This window comes from Rhododendron vialii, chromosome 1a (assembly GCF_030253575.1).
Source record: "Rhododendron vialii isolate Sample 1 chromosome 1a, ASM3025357v1".
In the NCBI taxonomy this organism is placed as follows: Eukaryota; Viridiplantae; Streptophyta; class Magnoliopsida; order Ericales; family Ericaceae; genus Rhododendron; species Rhododendron vialii.
In genome coordinates this window covers 40,773,572-40,795,085 of record NC_080557.1, presented here as the reverse complement: position 1 = coordinate 40,795,085, position 21,514 = coordinate 40,773,572, and the positions used below count along the sequence as shown (strand labels likewise).

Below are 21,514 nucleotides of genomic sequence, written 5' to 3'. Positions count from 1 at the left end.
ATTGAAAATTTTCTCGAACTCTTGGGCCTTATGACTCATGAGGGGTTTTGAAAATCATTACAAAAACCCTCAAAAAGGAGATTAGCTTTTTCTGCCAAACCCCTTATTAGCTAGGGGGGGCTCGGTCTAACATACCCTCAGAGAAAGAAACAAAGTTGCGGACAAAAAAGAATGGGAGGCGAGCAAGAGGAAAAGACAATGTCCTCAAGTCATCCCTTCCTTCAGATGAGGTTAAAAACTTTCTAGTGGCGGATGAGTTTCTAGTGGGTAGAAAATTTTCAATACAACCGTTATTCGTAACGCCTCTCCTACGTAGTTTTTGCATCACCAGTGGGAGCTAGAGAGAGAACTCGCTAATGCGATTGATGCTGAGGGCAGAGCCCTACTTGGGGAGGCCCATGCCAATTCTTTGGATCTCACTGGGCCATTGGGCCCCATACCGAATCTACCACAACAACTACGGCCCATGTCAAATTGAAACGACAAAACCCCCAACCGCCCCAGATCACTACTCCCACAACAGAACAGAAACACACGACGGTGTTTCCAGTTTTTCCCCAAACTCCCCTAGTCCTTTTCATATCTCTCTCTCTCTCTCTCTCTCTCTCTCTCTCTCTCTCTCCTCAAAATTCAATGTGCAACCAAAGTCCATCCATCGATCCAGCACTCCACACAAAAGAAGTCCACGCTTTATGCTTCCAGAGAGAGAAACTGTAGACCGATAGAGAAAGAGATATCTACGCGCACACAGAGTCAGAGAGAGGGAGAGAGAGAGAGTAAGCCGAATTGCCATGAACTTATGCCTTAACGAGATCGATCAGCGTCGTCACAACCATCGCCGTCGTCGAGATGATCAGCCACACCACCAGCACGAGCAGCAACAGCTCCGCCGTCAACGGCCCGATGTCGCCGTCTTCGGCCGCCAACACTCTTAAAACCTACTTCAAAACCCCCGAGGGACGCTACAAGCTCCACTCCGAGAAGACTCATCCCTCCGGCCTCCTCCCCTACGCCCTCGGCAAATCCGTCACTCAGGTCTCTCTCTCTCTCCTCTCTCTCCATCCAATCCAAGAGCTTCATATCGATATGAAGCTGTTGGATTTTTTTTTGGACAAATTTGAGGAAAAGTATTGATTTAGGCTGGAAAGGGCCTAACCACCAATTATTTTAGAGAAAAGGTATTAGAGAAAGGATGACTTTGTTATTTATAATTGGAGGATATATGGATGTTAAATTGCATATGTATGTGTATGTTGGTATCTAGGGCTGGATATTGAGTTATTGGCATTTGGCCGTGTTGTATAGATAACCCTAGCGCAGCTGAAGGAGAGGTCGGCGCAGGGAGCGGTGGCACCGCCAGGCTCGAGCTACAGTGCGAGCGGGGGAGTGAGGTATGTGGCGGCGAGGTTTTTGGGCAGTGCCAACGGCAGCCGAGGGCTTAGCTTTGTGGGAGGGAACGGGACGAGTAAAACCAATGGTGGAGCTAGTAGGAGTAGTAGTCCGTTGGGAGGTTTGAATGGGACTACTAGTCCTATGATGATCAATTCGAATTTCGATGGCAAAGGGACGTTTTTGTTGTTTAATGTGGGCGATACTTTGTATGTCAGTGACCTTAATTCTCAGGATAAGGTAATTCCACGTTGAGACTGGTTTTTATGATTGCCTAGTTATTTTGGAATGAAATTCATGGTAAGGAGATTTGAATGCTTTTTGTGTGTAGGATCCAATAAAAGCAATGCACTTCAGTAATTCGAACCCTGTTTGTCATGCTTTTGATTCTGAATCCAAGGATGGGCATGACTTGCTAATCGGACTTAACTCTGGTGACGGTAAGGATTTACTCTACCCTCAATTAATAAGTAAACTTTTTTGTTGGGAGGTGTCTGTCTGACTTACTTTGTGTTGTCTTGTTCGTGTTGTCTTGTTCATGTAGTCTACTCAGTATCTCTCAGACATCAATTACAAGATGTTGGGAAAAAACTTCTTGGTGCTCAACATTACAACAAAGAAGGGTCTACTGATAACAGGCAAGAGATTGAGTGCTAAATGTATTGTTTTGCTTCTGCTATCCTTTATTTGAGTGCTCAAACTATAGTAGTATCGTTTATGTCTCTCTCAGAATAGGACCGTTGGTCTTGTTCTGATTATGCTTGGACAGGATCATATTATGCTTCAACTTACGATATCCCCTGTTTATATGTGGGAAGCAATTGGTACATATGAGATTAATAAAAATTAATTTGCCTTTCAAAAAAAAAAAAAAAGTACATATGAGCTGCCTACCAAACAGCTTTCATTTTCTTAACCTATATGAGCATCCTTGGCAGTTGCTTCATGCTTGAAGCTAGGTTTAAGGGAGATGTAAGCATATGCAGTCAATGAAAGATAATGTTGAAGCACCTGATAATGAATACGGAGTAGTATATAGTTACATGCTTCTACATGGTTGATTGTATTAGTATTTTGGAAGTTAAACTTATTGATTGATCGGATTTTGTTGGGTAGAAAAGAACTATTGATGCATTTAAAGCTTCTCACTTTCAGACCCTGTTGTTTGTTTTAATTGAGCCTACCTCCGGTTGTATTACAATCAAGGGGAACTGGCATACTCTGAAATCGGTTTTCTTTCTAAACTTTCAATTTTGATTTCTGCATGACAACACGCATTCATAACCCGTTTAACCTTTTGCCGTTTATTTTTTTCTTTTGCATTTGGCAAATCAATGTGAATTGAGACAGTATTTTCTTTTGTCCTTTTATTCTATGTATGATATTTTCCCATTTGTGTAGTCGCAAAGATTTGTTGCTCTCTTTATATGATATGCTACCAAAACCAGGTTGTACTAAGTAAGATAAAGAGAGAGGAGCCTCGTGAATTTAGTTGATGGACTCAGTTACATGTTGCGGGATTTAAAAATCCGTTGAGTTTAACAGAGATGTCTCATGAGGATATCCAATATATTAAGTACAGAATATAAGCAAAGAGGTTATTTTGTTTTCTCCTAATTCATACTACTTTGAAGATTGACCTCATATCTTAGTGATCTAGTACTATTGGAATCTTATGTTTCAGGGAATAGTGAATTCTGTTTCGTCTTTGGTATACAGTTCACAGCAGTTTTTTTTCTGGAAGGGGAAAATAGAAAAGAAAATTCTTTGTTTTCTAGAAAACATTTATTGTGCTATTAGATGACTTAATTTACTCTGCATATTTTTTAAAGATTGGAATGAGGGGGTTTGTATCTTTGAAGATACCAAACTTTTGGGGTTTGGAAAAAAAACAAGTCAAAAGTATACTGGGGAATTGTCAAATTTCCATTTTTTAACAGTTTTGAGGTTAAAATAAGGGCTGGGCTTAAGTGTTTTGAGGGTCTGAACTTGTTTTAGAGGAAGTATAAGATTGTATTACATGTGAGGAACTTGAAGCAACACATACCCAAGTAATTAATATTGGCTCCTAGTAGGTGCGGTATCTACTGGCTACATGGGATAAGGCTACTGACTGGTAACGAAATGTTAGAGCCTCTTCACTCCACTCATCAGAGTCCAGACTTGCAGACAACCCTGAAAGCACAGAGGCGCATAGAGGCTATAAATGAACTACTTCCTCACAATCGGTGTGGTTCCTAGTAGTAAGGCTGCTGGGCCTCTGGCTACTATATACTAAAAGATTTGATTCTATAGAGGAACCCAAGATTTACAGCTCGCCCCAATTTTGTAGATGCATTGGTTAGATATTGCCTCGATTTAAAGATGAATCAAATATATTTGATGGGTCCAAAACAGATGTCACCTCATTATATGGTATTTCGATTCCATGTTGGCTTTATTGAAAGAAGTGGACCATTTCATACAATAGATCATCCAAATTACATGGTGCCTCAGTTGAAAAGTGATGGATCCAACATGACTTAAGTCTCTGGACAAATGGGGTGCCTAATGCTTCGGGAACAACAATTTCTATAGGACTAGCATTGAGGCTAGATCATGATTGGGATTGGAGTAGCACAGAGGCCAAATTCTAATTTTGTCAAGGAGAGTGAGCGTAAGCCATAAGAAGTCCCCTATGGAGGTAACCTAATCTCTGTGATTTGCATGAACCTTTAAAAAAATGCCCTTCAATTAAAGTTGGGCACGTCACTTAAATCAAGAGAGAAGGGCAAAAAGGAATACCAGGGAATTTTATGTTTTTTCTCTTTTCAAGGCGGACAATGAATTTGAGACATGTAAAGGTTAACAAATGGACAAACAAAATGAGACATGAAGAGTATTACTCTGTATATGTTATAACTGCACCGGAAGAATAATTTGGTCAGCTTCACGGATCACGCGAAGGTTGTAGTGATAGTAGTAGGACTATATCAGAAGAACTTTTGGGCCCTTGGCATGCCAGCCTAAGATGGAAGCTAGCTAATCCTAATTTGACAGCCCTTCGGTTTCTCTAATGACAATGACTGAAAGCTCAAAAGTGGAAGGTCGTGAACCAAGGAAAGAGAGAATTTTGTTGCAGCTGAATAGTTATGGTGATTGTTGAAAAGCAGAAGGCAGGAGCCAAAAAGCATCAAAATGGGGCTTCTCGAAGAACAGCTCCTTAAATTTGTGCTCCGTTGACCGTAAAGCAGAAGCTGTGAAAAAAATTAACACAACTTCCGAGGCCAAAAAATCCAGAAGTTGCAGCAAACGGCCCTAGATACACTCTAACCTAATGACAATTTGGCTTAACAACTGTATTGTGCATGATTTATAGATGAGAAACTTTTAATTTATGATAACTATGATCAGATTCCTATGTCATAATTAAGTTTGCCTGCCTTTGTTGCTGCTTAAATGGAAATTATGTGAGGTGTTATTTTATATTGTAAACCGTTGATATCCCTGCAAGGATATGTATCCTTTTCAAGAGATCTTACTTCGAATCTTAAATGCAAGATATTCTAGAAGGTGAAATTTTGTGTTTGTATTTTTTGTTCTAGAATGTTGTTTTCATTAAATGTTGTTGCATCCAGAGCAGATATAGCAAGTATCTCCCTCTGTTTCTTTGTTTGTTCCTTCCCACTTTGGCAAAGGAAGCCTTAGGTTAAACCTTCAAGATTTAGATAGGTGATTCCCTTACTTAGTTGGAGCATTCTTTTGCATGCCTTAGATTGCTTGTGCTTCGGTAATTTCTCGAGTTTTTATGATTGGAGAGAAATATTTGATGAAAGCATCTCTTGAGCGGACTACTAGGAAGACGGAGTCCCCCCTCCCCTCTTCTTGTAACTTAGTTTTATTAATGTCAAAAAAGATTCTCAGCTTGTAAGGCTTTGCTGCTAGTATGTTGCTTTGGCATGATATTGCTGTTGTAAGATATCAAAAGTTCCTAGTCTGAATGAGGATCCAACTGGTTTGTGCCAGTCGATGTACTAGTGTTGCATGGATACCCGGGCGTGATGGTGCTTTTGTTGTTGCGCATGCTGATGGAAATGTTTATGTCTACGAAAAGGCAAGCCTCAATCTTTGTTGGAAGATCCTGTCCTTCATCTGCTTTGGCTTTTATCCTTCATTTCTCATGCGTGTTCTGAATTTACCCTAGTTTCTTTTTTTTATGACAGAGCAAGGATGGTACTGTTGATGCTTCCTTCCCCCTCGTAAAGGATCTGACTCAATTTTCTGTTGCACATGCAAAGTCCAGTAAGGTAATTAACACTGATATCATGGTAATTTGGATAGATACCTTTACGCACCGTCCTTGGATTTTCCTCTCTATCAAGTTTGGTCCTAGAATTCCTTGACAAGAAATTGAATCATTGGAGCTAAAACAAGAAAGATCAGAAGTTAAACAGTTGTGTATGCTGCGATATGGATGCCGTTTAGCAAATATGTGAGTGAAGCAGAAATGATCTCATGGGTGAAAAAAATGATTGCAAGCAAGAAGTATTGTTCGTGAACTGAATTAGCTATCCGTTAAGAGGCATGATTTAAGGTTGTAGATAAACCTTAGGTGATGATACATTTGAATCGAAAGCAACAAAAAAATTAAAGACTGCAAAAAGAATGGTCAAATATGCCAAAGGAATGGCACCAAACCGAAATTCAGTTTCTACCAGGAGGAAAAAATAACCTTCTCAGTCAACTCGGAAAACCGAGCCAAACCGCGTAATTGATTCCCAATAATGAGCTTCTCATTCCCCAATTAAATTCCAGAAGTCCCAGCAATATAGCCTTTAATCTCACCTCCTTAAATAATCTTTTGTTGAAAAATAACCTCCAATAATGTTTTTTTCCCTAGCTCACATATTGCTGGTCACTCTTCAAAACTTGCCACATTTGCAAATTTCAAGTTGATCGGACATCTACAGCCATTTGAATCCCTCCACTCGATGATCATAGCGAATTCAACAAGCATGATGAATATAAAATCTACTGCTTGAATTGTGCCCCAATAGTGGGCTTGCAGCATTTTACTTATATAGTAACGAAGAGAGGTGTGAAACAGTGCATTTAATTGGACCCCACTCGTAGTAAACAGTAAACCAAAATAAGGGTTTAAAGCTAATCGATAGAGTTGCCACAATTATTTATCAGCGCCCGCAAGAAAGAAAGGGAAAGCCGAGACAGAACAAAACAAAAACAAACGAGATCCTAGTAACCACCAACCTAAAGATTGTGTAGCAGGATTGCTATTGCAGAAGATTGTGAGTTTTGTATTATTCTGACCATTCCCCAAACTGATGTTTACATGGGTGCAGATAAATTTAGCTGAGTTTTCGTTTGAGTTTTGGGTTTGTTTCGTGTTGGTGCATATTAGGTGTTCAGTCTTCATGTTGTGCTGTTTGGCTTGGCCTGTAATACTTGAACCTTTTTCTAAGAGTGATTGCTTTTGTTATTGATTCTGAAGAAGTAAACCATCTGCCACTAGTGCTTCTACCTCATTTTTGTTGATCTGTGGTTTCTTGGCAGAGTAATCCTGTTGCAAGATGGCATATTTGCCAAGGTTCTGTTAATAATATTGCTTTCTCAGCTGATGGGAAATATTTGGCAACTGTTGGGAGAGATGGTATTATTGCTAGCTGCATTCTTTATGATTTGAGGACCCGTGTGTATATTGGGGCTATTAACAATACTTCGTGATGTAGGTTATTTACGAGTTTTTGACTATTCAAGTGAACAACTGATATGTGGTGGCAAAAGCTATTATGGCGCTCTTCTATGTTGTGCCTGGAGGTAGAAATTTATTCTGTCCTGCATAAGTAGTTGATTGGTCAGGATTTTCTTATTGCTATCTCCATTTTGTTTCCCTCAAATAACAATGTTTCTGTTCTTTTCTAAGTTTTCTTTAAGAGGGCCGTTAGTACCTTTAGAATCTGATGACATATGATTTCTGCATATTTTCTCAAGTGGGGATGGAAAATATATCTTGACTGGTGGTGAAGATGATCTAGTTCAAGTTTGGAGTATGGACGATAAGAAAGTTGTAGCATGGGGCGAGGGACACAACTCGTGGGTGGGTTTTTTGTCATATTTTCAGCCTTAATTAGTCATTTCTTATTGGAAAAGTTTTAAAAAAGAAAAGCAGCCTTAATTAGCTTTAGTAGCTTCCTTAAACCTTGTATCCCATGGCTTGCAGGTCAGTGGAGTTGCTTTTGACTCATATTGGTCACCACCAACTTCAGCAAACACTGGAGAAAATTGCATGTATCGCTTCGGTTCTGTTGGTCAGGTTAATTGACTTCCCTTTCGAATTTTGCATTACGTTTGCATCATATGCCAGGCGCACACATTGGCAGCATAAGCACCACCAATGCCTTAGATGGCTTACAAGTACCACCAGTATCTGCTGTGGTCTTTGTCTGTGTTGTTAATTTAATGGTTGGTATAGCATCACCAACCATCAGTACTAATTTGCACATGGCTTAGAAATGTTGAAGTGCCTTAAGGTGGGGTAATCTTCTTGACAATATTTAGGATAATACGAAGGGACATGGAATATACTTTCTTGTTATACTTCATATATGTTTCCCTTTTGAAAATCTTCTTGCCATAACACTTTTATGTACAAACCACAAGTCAACTAAATATTCGTAGGCATCGTCTGATTTCATATTTTATGCCCAAATTTTAGTTTGCATGACACCAGTGTACAAGTCCAAACAATACAATAGTTATTTTTTAGTGACGAGTGCCAGATTGCAATTACGACTTCATTTGGGCACCTAGATTAGTAAGCAATTTGTTTAATCGTTAGCGAAATGAGATCTGCACAAATCCAGATGGTGGCAAAGTAATAAAAAAAACCAATCCCATATTAAATATATCATATGCCCTGGGGAAAGATAGAGGAAACCTGAATGTTATCTTTATCCACTTTTTTGCTTGATTCACCACTATACATGCACACTACATGTGCAGTTATTTGTTTGATTCAATTAAATTGATTCTTTTTTTACTAGAAAGTAGGACTCGATCTTTGTAGCCTAGCTCGAGACTTTTGAGTACAAGTTCAAGACTAACTTTCCTATGGTCTTCTCCAAAACGCAGTTACAGAGGTCCAACATTCCATAGACAGCTATTGGAACAACCGGCATACGCCAACCACATGCACAGCACACACAGTGTAAATGGGAAAAAAAAAGAAAAGAAAAGAAAGAAAAGTGAGAGGAAAGGGGAAACAGAAATTAACTACTGGAGTATTTAAAAAACAAAAAAGCACAAGCACGTCACAGGATGGGCTGCGTGATCTTTGAATTGATAATACTGAGTGGGCAGAGCTGGAAAATTGTCGTGGTCCAGACAACATCTATATAAGATTGGTAAAGTCGCATCAAGGAAAACGGGTGAGCTGCACTAACTTAAAAGGATGATTCTGACAATATTTAGGATAATATGAAGGGACATGGAATGCCAAAATTAACATGAGACGATGGAATTTTGGGCCTTGATGATGGAATCCGAAATCTTCATTCTTTAGCAGGAGCCAAAGTAGTTGGGACAGTGCTATGTTGGGTTGAGTGAGTAGAGGCAAGAGCGCAGTGGGAATGGCAGAGGTTTGAGCCTTTACTTAAGTTTGAAGGATTTAGTTTCTAAAGCTTCCAACTTTTTTGCACCCTGCAATTCCTTGAAGTATGAAATGGAGCGCCGATGTCACTTTCAAGGAAATTGATAGCTTAACCTGCTCCTGAATGTCTCGTAGATTACAAATGCCATCTAAGAGATGGCACAAAAAAGGGAGTCTGTTGCCTACAGTTTTTGTTTGGTTGGGGAGTGTGTAAAGGCCAATGTTCATAATATCCACCTAAAGAAGCCCAAATCGAGTAATCCTTGAGCTTTAAGTACATATGAGTTTGAATCCATTTTTCCTCTCCCCCTTTAGTTGGTCCTTTAACCCAAGACTCTAGTCTTGAACTAGGGCCGCCTGAACACACATACATGAAGAGAAACCAGTTGTGTTCCCCGCTGGATGGTTGGCGAATGAAATCCAAAATTACCTATGCTCGAGTCTTAAGACTTTTCAAGCTATAGAATTGGTAAAATGCTCAAAGTTACAAGGCTCCGTTTGTATAGACGTGTAGTTCAAAAGAGAAAGGAATTGACAGTGGGAGTGATTTTCCTATCCCGAAAAATTAAATCTCTTCTCCCTCTCATCCATCTTCCACCTGAGCGTGACAAGACACCTATAGCTTAAGTGATGAACCTCTTATATTTTCATATATTTTACGCATAAAAAATCCCTCCATTCAAAATCCACATCTATCCTTGTGGAGCCTGAGAGTATCAATGATCCTGCAGCTTATTTGCAAATTGCAATCTGATGTAGGAGTAATAGATGTGCAAGCACTTCCCTCTTTTATTACTTATTTTGTCTCATTACCGGGCTCAAATGTTGGTTTGTGCACTATGATATATCCTGATCTTTCATTACCGTCTAGTTCACTTACTATCTCTGTTGCGTGTCAGATGCAATTCTTATTTTCATGCCTTGTAAATATGTATTTCAAAGCAGGACACACAGTTGATGCTGTGGGACTTTTCTATGGAGGAGATCGTAGTCCCACTCCGTCGGTGTCCACCTGGTGGGTCCCCTACATTCAGCGCCGGAAGCCAGTCATCTCACTGGGACAGTGCAGTCACAGTTGGTACTCTCCAACCTGCTCCAAGCATGAGAGACGTCCCAAAGCTCTCCCCGCTCGTCGCACACCGTGTGCACTCCGAACCTCTATCTGGATTAATTTTTACAGAGGAATCTGTTCTCACAGCATGTCGGGAAGGGCACGTAAAGATTTGGTTGAGACCAGGGCACTCGGAACAGACAAGCAACTCAAAACCCCTTACCAGTTCGAGTTTGAAGGAAAAGACGCTATCGTCAAGCAGATTTGGTGCTTCTAGTTACAAATAATCGTTAGATAGGTGCTTCCAAAGGTGACTTGTAGAGATGAATTGCAGTTTTGGGGTATATAACTATTTATTTTCTTTTTTCACTTGATTAGGTCGCTGCAAATAGTTTACTCTCACCTGGGGTTTTTACGAAGTCCGATTACTCATCTGCAGGGATATTAGTCGGAGAAAACTGTTTTCTATTGTATAAGAGAGACATTTAATTTATCATCACCAAGAAATATGGTAACACGCGTGGAAGTGTTATAATACACAGATGGTCTGGTCTCGTTTTGGGACTATACAGATGCGGTATGTCTGACTGATACCTCAGATAAATGTTAACCATTGCCTTGTTATGTTGAAATTACGAGGGGATGAGTTTCATGTTTCATATCTCGATGAACCTGAATTTGCATTGCCAAAAGTGCTGAGGGGTCCTTTTGCGTTTGTCATTTCTTTGGTTGCGGTTTTCAATTCCAGTTTTTCAAATGGTTCTCCAAAGTGAAAACACATCTTTTATGTTTTTACGGGGATTTGGAATCATAATTAAAATTGAGCTCCTTTCAAAAAATTCCCGGAGTGTAAGCTTCTGAAACTGTTATCCAGGCAAGTTAATTTGCGATTTGGATAATGGAACGAAAGGCAAAAACTAAAACGATCAAAGGCTTGCAATAACCTGTTACTTAACTGTCATGTGGATTTAAATGCACGTTCTGAGCTCCTATCAAGATTGCACATTTCTGTGTAAAGCACTGCAGATTTAGTATTTTCGAAGGAATGATGAAAAGCCTCTTTGATTCCTTTTAGTACAAGGAATCAAATCAATTTGATGTACAGGTATCTGAAGTTCTGAAATTTAAGTGAACTTAGAAAAAGCACTCAACCACTTACCTAGCTTGCAAATTGAAAAAAAAAAAAAAAATTTAAATTCCCCCTTTAATTGAGGTCGAACTTTTTAACCACCATAAAAAGGCGAGAGAACGATGCGCATACTTGAGACTGGTTCTTCCACTCGTGTGGAGCCTACACGAGCTCCAATAAAAGAACCAATCATTGGGCAGGTAATGTTTAACTACGTCAAAAGTGGGTAGATGAAGTTGTTTCCCTTTAGATTCAATCAGGACATTTGAAATTGGTTCAGCCTCAACATCATTACCAAACCATTAACCCCTCTTCTGACAAAATTTAGAGACTGAGAAAATAGTGGTAATCGTCGAAGACTCCAACTTCCCAGAAATTCTGACTCATAGTATAAAATTCTGATTCCTAGTATAAACTTCTGTTAGAACATCCCTTCAATGATACACAGCACAAACTTATGCAGAACAAGCATTCAAGAGGACTATATACTGATATAAGGCTCCTCTATCAAAACGAATGCCCTTCGTAACCCATAAGAGTTCCAAGATACTCCCTCGAGCTGGCAAAATCTAAAACTAACCTACAGATGAATGGTGAACCCCATGTTAGCTCAGGTGAGGAACTGGCAGAGTATCCACTCTGGCTTTGTCATGTCTCTGCTACTGACATCTCCGCCAGGGCATCCTCAGCTTTCACTTTCTCAGGGACAATATCTGAATGCACAGGCAGTAAATAATGGCTACTTTCAATTGTTGGGCAACTTCGGATGTATGGGTAGTACTGAATGGAAGGGTAAACTTACCTAATAGAAAATCGAATCTCTTTCGCTTACTAACAACTGAGGCTGAAACAACAGAAACAAAGATTCTTAGAAAAACCAATAAAATCATTTTTAGCACAACTCGAAATAGATGTATCAAATTCTAGTATGAGCAACTGAATCGAAACCTTTGTGGCAATGACAAAGATTTGTTAGTCTGAATGCTGCTTGAAACATGGTTTCTATTAAAAAAATGTACTCGTACATGGTTCATATGTTGTCAAGTTCAAATGCAATGAAAATGAATTTTCTTATGCACCTAGAGGTTTCCAATAATCCAGGATCCAAGTCGGCACTAGGAAAGATCTCTCGATTATTATCAAACAAACATTATCAAAATAGGAACTATGAGCCAAAACTAACAGATTCCCCAACTTTCCATGATTTCATGTGGGACGCAACCCAGTATAAAACCCATAAAATTTAGCAAGAGGTTCAACTTCACTTCCTTGATTAAACTCACGAAGCACTATGTCACCTGGTAAGAACACAGGATACTCACTCTTGAAGTTACAACTACACATGATAATCACTCATGAAGTTTAACTCATACATGACTATAAGGTCAAACAAGTCAAAATGTAGCATTGACTATGGATAGTTACTGGAATAACTTCTTGGATAACGAAAACCTAAACAACGCCCATTTTTATACTCACTCGAATGTTACAAGATTAGTTCAACAAAAACAAAATAAAGGAAACAGAAAATAGTATCAACTCATGGGAAGCTTTTCTAGGATGAAGGTATTTAATTAAATTAAGTCAAAATATCTAACTACATACGAATTACCCGGTCAACTTCCAAGAACTGTATAAATATACCATTTCCAGTGAGGAAATACAAAGTTCCATTCAGAGGCTTTATTGATAGGTTCATAATGACCCTTGAAATTGTGTGTGTTACTGTATAACTTACAACACTGGAGGAACCACAACAAATAATAAGTACTGTCATGATTGGAAGCTGGAACCTTTCCTTAAACCCATCACACATCATGCCTCATGATAAAAAGAGTTATAACAGAGCTTATAAAAAAGTAATCAGTGAAAGCTCCTTCCTTTGAGTAGTATTTCTATATAATAACGAAATAATCAAAGCAAATGCACATGCCAGGCCATAAAGTTATAGAGTACCAAAAAGAGCACTTACATAGGTGCTTGTACCAAACCTGATGCTTAGAATCCAGAAGAGCACAGGCATGTGCCTCCTTACAGAAAAGTTCAAGAAACTTCTCCTGCAACCAGAGATAAAAAGGAAAGGCGTAGTAAGAATGTTATGGCATCACAATCAATAGAGATGGCCATACAGGGAAGGGAACCAAATGGTGAATACATCAATTTACCAATCATTTACAAAAATTAATCCTAGTTTCCATGAAACTTGTGTTAGCCCAAATATAACCTGCCGATGCATCTTATCTGCATTCCTCACCCTCAAGACCATTCATCATCAAATACTTAGGTAATCCTCCACATAATAAAGCAAGCATTAGGTAAGCAAATTATGCCTCCAAGTCCAAGCAAATAAAGAACAAATGAGAGACGAGTTATTGGTATTTCTCCATGCATGCCTTGTAAATGTCTCACATAAGTACTCATCAGCGAAAGTTGTTAACTTCTAAGAACTTCATCTTCAAAGTCTCTATAAGCTCCTAAAAATAACTTTTTTCTGAGAGTGCAAGCTGTGAAATCCCAAAATCTTTTATGGATAATAGCATTTGCATTAACCACTTGAATTGTGGAACCAGCTAGTTAAGCTCAGCATGATTCTAAATCAGAATCTAAGCACGAGCCTCCAGTTGGCATCACCAGTCATGTCAGGATGTGTGTCAGATAGATATGCTACTGCAACTGTAACAGATGAACCCAAAATCACATCCATATTTTCGATTTCTAGAACTACTTGTTTTGGCTGAAATCCGAAATTTGATATGTTCCTCTCAGACAATGCCGTAGGACCTGTAGGAGAGAATGGATTTCATCCCTCCTTTTCCAGCTAGGATTGGAATTCCTGTACTTAACATATCCATATGAATGCGGTAGGGGGGAATGGATTGCATCCCTCCTTTTCCAGCTAGGATTGAAAATCCTTCTACATATCTATACGACTGTGGACTGAACTACTGAGTACGGCATGAAAGTGAAACCACGAACACATAGCCACGTTTGCAGTCCACATTTGTAATGCAGGTCGCTAGTATGCTTCTCTTGAACAAATTTTTGTCCTGAGACGAATAGCTACACTAAAGATTCTGTATTTCACTACCCCCAAGGAGTATCAATAGTTTTCATCAATGGCATCACATTTTCCCAAAGTCTTATGCTCATAGAGGATCAAAAAAGCATTGATACGACCATCTAATTCACATAAACACCAAAACAAGTACATCACCACATACAAAAAAACCGTGCATAACAAGTAGAGTGCACACATGCAAATGAAGTACTCTAATGTGTGTGAACATCCATACAAGTAAGGCTGCAATCGAGCCGAGCCGACCAGAGGTTTCAACCAAGCTCGAGCTCGGCTCGTTTAGTACCAAGATGTTTGAGCTCGGTTGGTTTACTACACAAGCCTCTAACACCGAGCAGATCCTCTACAAACGACTAAACGAGCCAAGTTTCTATAAATGGTTGAGCTAAACCTAACTCGAGCTTGACTCATTTACTAAACAAGCTTCAAACTCGAGCTCAGGCTCAACTCGTTTGCCAACGAGCCGAGTTTATAACAAGCCGAGCCCACGACCTCAATGTTCGAGAGCTCCACTTGCTCGCAAACAGTTCGGTGAGTAAATCGTTTGCAACCGTACGGCATCAGTACCATTCCAAAACCCTAATTGATGAAATTAGGATTGTTTATCATACCGTTGCTTTGTTGACGAGGAAGACGGACTCCTGAGTGATACGAATGTCGGCGTCCTCGCTCTTTATGATCCGACTGATACGATTCATCGGAAAGCAAGTAGAAGAAGAATCATCATCATCGCCCTCGCTCTTCTTTCTCTTTCCATTCTCCTTCCTTTTCTTAATCTTCTTCGTCGCTTCCTCTTTCTCTTTTCCACCGCCATTTTCGGCTCTTTTCGTTTCTTCCTCCTCCTCTTTTTCTTCGTCGCCGTCGCGAACGACGTCTTCTTCTTCGTCTCCGTCGTCGTCTTCCGAATCCGGCGCTACGAGAACTTCTGGTTCTTCTTCAACGTAGTTGCCATTGCCTTCCGTTTTCGATTTACTACTCTTGCTGTTTTTCTTCTTGTTATTACTACCATTTTTACTCTGACTCCGGCCCTTACCTTCGATTTTCGATCCCTTTGCTCTTCTTCTCTTTCCGTTTTCTACTTCATTGCCCTTCGCCATCTCTCTCTCTCTCTCTCTCTCTCTCTCTCCGGTTTTTTTAACACGTTTCAGTTGTTTGACTTGTTTCTTTTTTCCGACGATCATAGATTCATAGTGTCCGGGTCGGGTCAGATTATTGATCAATTTTTGCTCACTAGTCCAATTAAAAGCAATTCATCAACTTCGGGGTTAAGAGATTCACGAGAAATTATTTTCTTATGTAAGGAGGAATCATACTTCCTCAGTCTAAAAAATGATGACAATTTTTAAAATTCGTGTTATTTTTCATCACTTATATTTTTCAACTTATAATGTTTTTCATGAGTTTGAAAATTTTGTATAATAGAACAAATCAAGAATTATCAAAAAAGATTCATATTGCATATTTTTTGAGATCCATATTAAAAGATATAAAGAATCGAAATTGACACAGATATCAAAAATTAACATCCAATTTGGAACGGAGGGAGTACCAAACAACCGGACTAACCTTGGGGCTGTTTGACTTGTTTATGGTCGTTTAAATATCATCTTGGGCCTCGATTTTTGTTGTTATTTTGGCCTCCTTACCGGTTCTGATTTGTGGATTTTAGGTCATCTCTCAACCATTCTCACCTTCGCTTCAGCCCAACTGAATGGCCCAAAATAATGGCCCATTATTTCCAGGGAAAACTGCCCCCTCCCAAATCTTTTTTTATTTTATTTTTGATAGGCCCAAATCTTTTTTTATTATTATAGAAAATATATTTATAACCCAACAAATAAAAAAGGCTCATAGGTCCAGGAACACGAAATACCCGTGGAACTCACAAATCTGCATCAAGTAAGAAAAAGTCACTAAAAAATCAACTTCAATGATGGAACCCACAAATCTACATGTCTCGGTGGGTAGAAAAATCATGATCTGCATCAAATTGGAGTTTGTTCGGGTTGCACTCAACGCTGGAATGACGTCTTCAACGTTTGTCTTTGAAAAGCCCAAGAATCTGTCGCCAAGGCTGATCAGATCCAAGAACCAAAACCCTATATCTAGTTCTCCAGATCCCCGTAGTCCAAAAATGGTGGGGAATTTGAGATGAGAAAATGACGGCTCAAGTCTTGTTTTAATAATTAATACTCGCCAATGACATGTTGAGAACATTTGTTAATGCTGAAAATATTCTTAGCGGGTATTAATTATCAAAACACGTCATTGACCGTCATTTTCCCATTTGAGATCTTATTTTCATAAAGATAGATGGGGGGGGGGGGGGGGGGGGGGGGGGGGGGGGGGGGGGGGGGTTGGTGGAGCCACCAGCGTAGAGGGAAGAAAGGGAGGAGGTGCGGCTGCTCTAGGGAGAGGCTCTCAACGCCTGCTCATCGACATTATTCCCCTCAGCTAGGGACTCAGTTTATGTCTAGGGAGAGGCTCTCAACGCCTGCTCATCGACATTATTCCCCTCAGCTAGGGACTCAGTTTATGTCCAGTTTGTGGTTTCAGTCTTGTTTTTTTGTTTTTTTTTTTGGTGTGGGCTCGTCTAGGGTGCACAACAATGATCAGAACCGTTCATCTTGTAGAGCTCGTCGAGTTCTTCAGGTACGAAAAAATTCAAATTCATTGGATACCAATCAATAACCTGACAAAACACATTTATCTTAAAACAAATGGTTCCAATTTAGTGTGCCCAATACATTTGTTTCATTATAAACTTGTACATTTGTTTCATTATAAACTTGTATCAATCAGTTATCGATCGGTATCCAAATGGACTTGAATTTTTTTTATGCTTGAAGAACTCGACGAGCTCTACAAGGTGAACAATTCCGATCATTGTTGTGCGCCCTAAATGAGCCCACAAAAAAAGAAAAAGAAAATTGGACAAAACTGGATGGAATCAAACTGGACATGAACACCCCTAGCTGAGGGGGATATTGTCGATGAGCAGGCGTTGAGAGCCTCTCCCTAGCAGGGATATTTTTCAATTAGTAGTAAACTGATTTCTTGTTAATTTTGAAGGGCTTGTTTGTGCACATAATTAGCAAAATATAAAAGGAACCTGAAATTGTAGGGCTGCAAATGAACCCAGCTTGTTAAGGTTCGGCTCCTTAAGTAATTGAGCCGAGCTCAATCAAGTTAATCAATCGCACGTACCAAAAAAAAAAAAGTTAATCAATCGCGACCGTCCAAGTTTTGGACGGTCCGGATGTTAATGAAACTTTTCCGGAATCTTTTCACCGGAAAAATTTCATTAACTCTTTTCCGGAAAAGTTTTACTAACATCCGAACCATCCAGAACACTTTTGGACGGTCGCAATTGATTACTGCTGTAAAGAATTGGTTCACGGCTGAGACGTGAATAAATTTCCCTCAACTGGGTAGTGGGACTAAAGGTCATTTGGCACTCATAATAAAGATTTACACTTTCCTCTAATTTCAACTCACTCATTGAAATGTTAGGGTTAAAGACAAAAGGGCTCATGCAAAAGTTCCTTGAGGTAGCTAGTGAGTCGTGACTTTGAATGATGCAACTACCTCACAATTAGGACTAAATTTCAACAACTCTTAAATATATAATGCCCCTCCAAAATTCAAATTACATGTCCTTTAAAAATTGTTTGAGAATCATTCAAAACTGATTAAGCTTAGAGTCTGCGGAGTTATACTGTTGCGTATTTATTTCTGGATCTAGACACAAAATTTGTGGATTGTTTACTTAATCAAGCTTTAATTATCCTTTCCGGTCTCTCTCATCTCCTCGTGAGTTGCTCACGAGATGATTGTATGCGATTGTGATCTTAATCAATCTATGAAGTTAGAATTGTTTTCACCTGCGTGTGAATGTTCTTCTATTTGTATTTGTTGAGACTTATTTCTCCCCGTAATGAGGCTAGTAGTTGGGCTGAGCTTACAGCAATTATGAAATTGTTTGGAATTGTTTCTTTCACTAACGGGGCTAGTAGTTGGGTAGGCAACTGGCTTATAGTAGGGATTTTGGAGTTGTTTCAAGTTTCATGTAACTCTTATACTTATATTCTCCTACCGTTTGACCAAAATAAAAAAAAAATCAATGGCAATTAAGAGATGGGATTGGTTATTAAAGTAGTTTTTTTTTTTATACAGGGATGTTTGGATCAGTTTACATGCAATTTGACTAATTCCGGATCTCTAAATTCAACGACAAGGCAATCCTCTAGTGAATAGATCCACTATGAGGCACGTGCCCCCATTCCAGTTTTAGCTTTTTTTTAGATGTGTGTATGTATGTATATATATATATATATAAAACCATACACGAACACTCCTAAAAATAAGACTTATTACTGCAACAAACTTCACCGTTCGACTTTGTCGTTCTTTGTCAACGTTCGCCCATTGCTGTTCGCCTTCGCTGTCTTCCGTCGCCGTCTACCGTCAAAAGTGAAGAGGTCTCTCTCTCATACTCTCGACTATGTATATATACACATATATTTTTACATATACCTACACATGTACATATATCAATTTACGATCCAAGGGGTTGACCAGTGGTCAGGACTTAGGATTTACTTCTTTCTAAGTTCTTACGTTCAAAACCTCTTAGGTTTTATCAACTCCTTTAGGACCAGTCTAAAGCTTTGCTTTGACTTTAATTGAGTTCTATACATGTAAATTTTTGTTTAAGGTTAGTAAAAATTGGTACTCCCACTGTAGAGAATTGTTGAATCCGTTCCTGCCAGTGGCCCACAAGATTTTAAGATGTATAGCTTTCGCGGGGAATTCAAATTCGCGAACTACTATATTAAGGAGCAAGCCCTTCATTGTTTTTTCATATCTAGTTAATCAAATCCCTGGGGTTTTCAATTCTACTAATAAAGTAGTTCGTCCCATTGTCCACTTTGATCGGCCATTTCGGACCTATGATCCATTTACCTTTTTCAAAATTAGGTTGCTCACGAGATAATGCATAAGCATTCAGAGTTGCCTCAATCAGTCTACCAAGTAAAGCCAGGGCAAAGTAAAATGAGAGCGAAGTCATGTATGATTTAGTCTCAAAAAAGTTGATAGTACCTAACGACTCATTTAGTGGAGGTTAAAATTTTGGAGGAGAGAAGGGGGATATAGTTTTTTTTTTTTTTTTTTGATAGGCAACAAAAATTTATTAAGAAACTTGAAATAAAGTTTAGAGGTTTTAAATCTGTGACCTGGGATCCCTAAGTTCAAGGCCATATCCATGCATGATCAGGGGACATGGGGGGCATGCACCAATCGACTTCAGAAATATGATCTGAACAGTTTACTTTGTAGAGCTAACGTATTTGACGACTCCTAAAAAACAAGGTAATCGGAAATCATTAATTTGCTTAGTGAAGAAACCACATGCGGTTTTCTTCAAATTAATGAACAAATGTGATTTAAAAAATACACAGCATCATACTTAGTTTGTTCACTAATCAAACAATGTCCGATTAATTTGAGTTTTTCCAGAGCTGTGTACGCGTTGAGCTTAACAAAGTGAATGGTTGGAACACATTTTTTTTTTTTTAAAGTTTGGGACAAGGTCTGAATTAAGGACACAAAATTTGTTGTGCCCCACAGCAAGGTCCCTTCTCTTGCATCATCAGACCGATCCTTGAGGTTTTGCATTATTATTATTTATTTAGAGTAGTGATTTTGCCACACCCTTTTTTGATAATGCAACACCCTGCAAGTATATTTTTTGGTGCAAAAATACACTTATGTGTGACATTATCAAAAAAAATGTAGCAAAATCATTTCCCTTTATTTACTACCTACTATGGTTTGCAAATAGTAATTGTGAAGAATCCAATGAATCATTAATGTCCGTCCATGAACAAGATGATTTCCTCATACTTGATGGGCCAATTCTCATTGTGCCACAGAATATGCTTCACAGCCGTACCCAATGTGAGGGGACCAATGAGCTCTTAGCTCAATTGGTACACCTCCCTCGTTGGAGGCATGGTTCGAGTCCCGTGAGAAACGGTTTGGGGTTCAGTGACTCTAACCCTTTGTGAACTAACATACTAATATCCCGCTAACTTCCGCTGATATATACTTCCTCCGTCCCATTTTGTTCCGCATGTTTTCTTTTTGGGACATTTCAAAAAATTGTCTATATCTCACAATTTATAATATTTTTTATGATTTTGAAAATTTTGTTTAATAAAATAAATTGATATCTATCAAATAAGATTCATATTGAATATATAAAATATTATAGATTGTAAGATATAGACAATTTTTTGAGACGTCCCAAAAAGCAAACAGACGGAACAAATGGGACGGAGGGAGTACAATACTGGCGCACACAAAAAAATGAGAGGGGATTTTGATCACATAAGCATTTGTGTGACCTCATCAATTTCAAAGTCGTCATCGTGCTATCCTAATGTCGACACAAAAGTGTGTTTGAACTTTCAACCACATAAATTTTTACCATGGACACTTGGTATTATTTGACTTTTAATCACTTTTTTTTGAAGCTTTTCGTCATAATTTTAACATTACATCATCAGTCTCAACGAGAGAAATCAGAAAAGTATAAAATACAAATTAAAGTTTATAAAAAAGTAAGACGATGCCAAAACACAAAAAACTGTCTTTCTCATCTTCTTTTTTTTTTGAACTTCTTTCCATCTTAATTTAGTTAGCTTTTCTTAACTTCGGTCAATATTTTTTTTGTAAAAAAATGAATAAATCAAGAATTTGGTCAATTATGTAGAAACAAAAGACAAAAAAAAAAAACTTGCAAGGGAATTTATATTTTCTCAAAGTATGTAATAGATTTAGTTTTTGGAATATATGTATACACGCATAATTTATTTGCTAAAAACAGAGTATAACTAGAATTATCTAACGTTTTTATTTTTTCTGGTAACTGAGGAACATCGCTATATCCAGGCCACTAAATGGACTCTACACAACCTAAACATCGGAAAAAGCTAGTTACAACACACCAGCCGCTGCCTCCACTTAAACCCTCCACTTAAATAACAAGGTACTAACCTAATGAAAATCGAACCCCGGACCAAGGGTACTCCCCTGGATGTTCTAACGTTTTTCTTTTCAACATTTTGACTACTTTTCAACTTTTTAATGTATTATGTAGTTGAATTTTCACAAGGAACAGATGCTCTCAATCTGTTGGGAGTACAGAGTACTTACTAT

At 38.7% G+C, this 21,514-nt stretch overlaps 2 protein-coding genes across 2 annotated transcripts; one reads left to right on the top strand and one right to left on the bottom strand.

Moving 5' to 3' along the window:
- The first annotated feature begins 521 nt into the window (after positions 1-521).
- Positions 522-10,744, top strand: LOC131315905 (uncharacterized). Its single transcript, XM_058345176.1, has 11 exons — positions 522-1,035; positions 1,306-1,629; positions 1,721-1,829; positions 1,934-2,027; positions 5,395-5,482; positions 5,592-5,675; positions 6,940-7,036; positions 7,116-7,203; positions 7,378-7,483; positions 7,607-7,699; positions 9,980-10,744. Exons 1-11 carry the CDS (start codon positions 850-852, stop codon positions 10,370-10,372), a joined length of 1,662 nt encoding a protein of 553 aa, XP_058201159.1. The 5' UTR covers positions 522-849; the 3' UTR covers positions 10,373-10,744.
- Positions 10,745-11,580: 836 nt separating this feature from the next.
- On the bottom strand, positions 11,581-15,450 carry LOC131315827 (DNA polymerase II subunit B3-1). The gene is made up of 4 exons (XM_058345063.1): positions 14,902-15,450; positions 13,187-13,271; positions 12,017-12,058; positions 11,581-11,927 (listed from the first exon to the last, which is right to left on the bottom strand). The coding sequence occupies exons 1-4, from the start codon at positions 15,385-15,387 to the stop codon at positions 11,863-11,865; spliced, it is 678 nt and encodes a 225-aa protein (XP_058201046.1). The 5' UTR covers positions 15,388-15,450; the 3' UTR covers positions 11,581-11,862.
- Between the last annotated feature and the right edge of the window lie 6,064 nt (positions 15,451-21,514).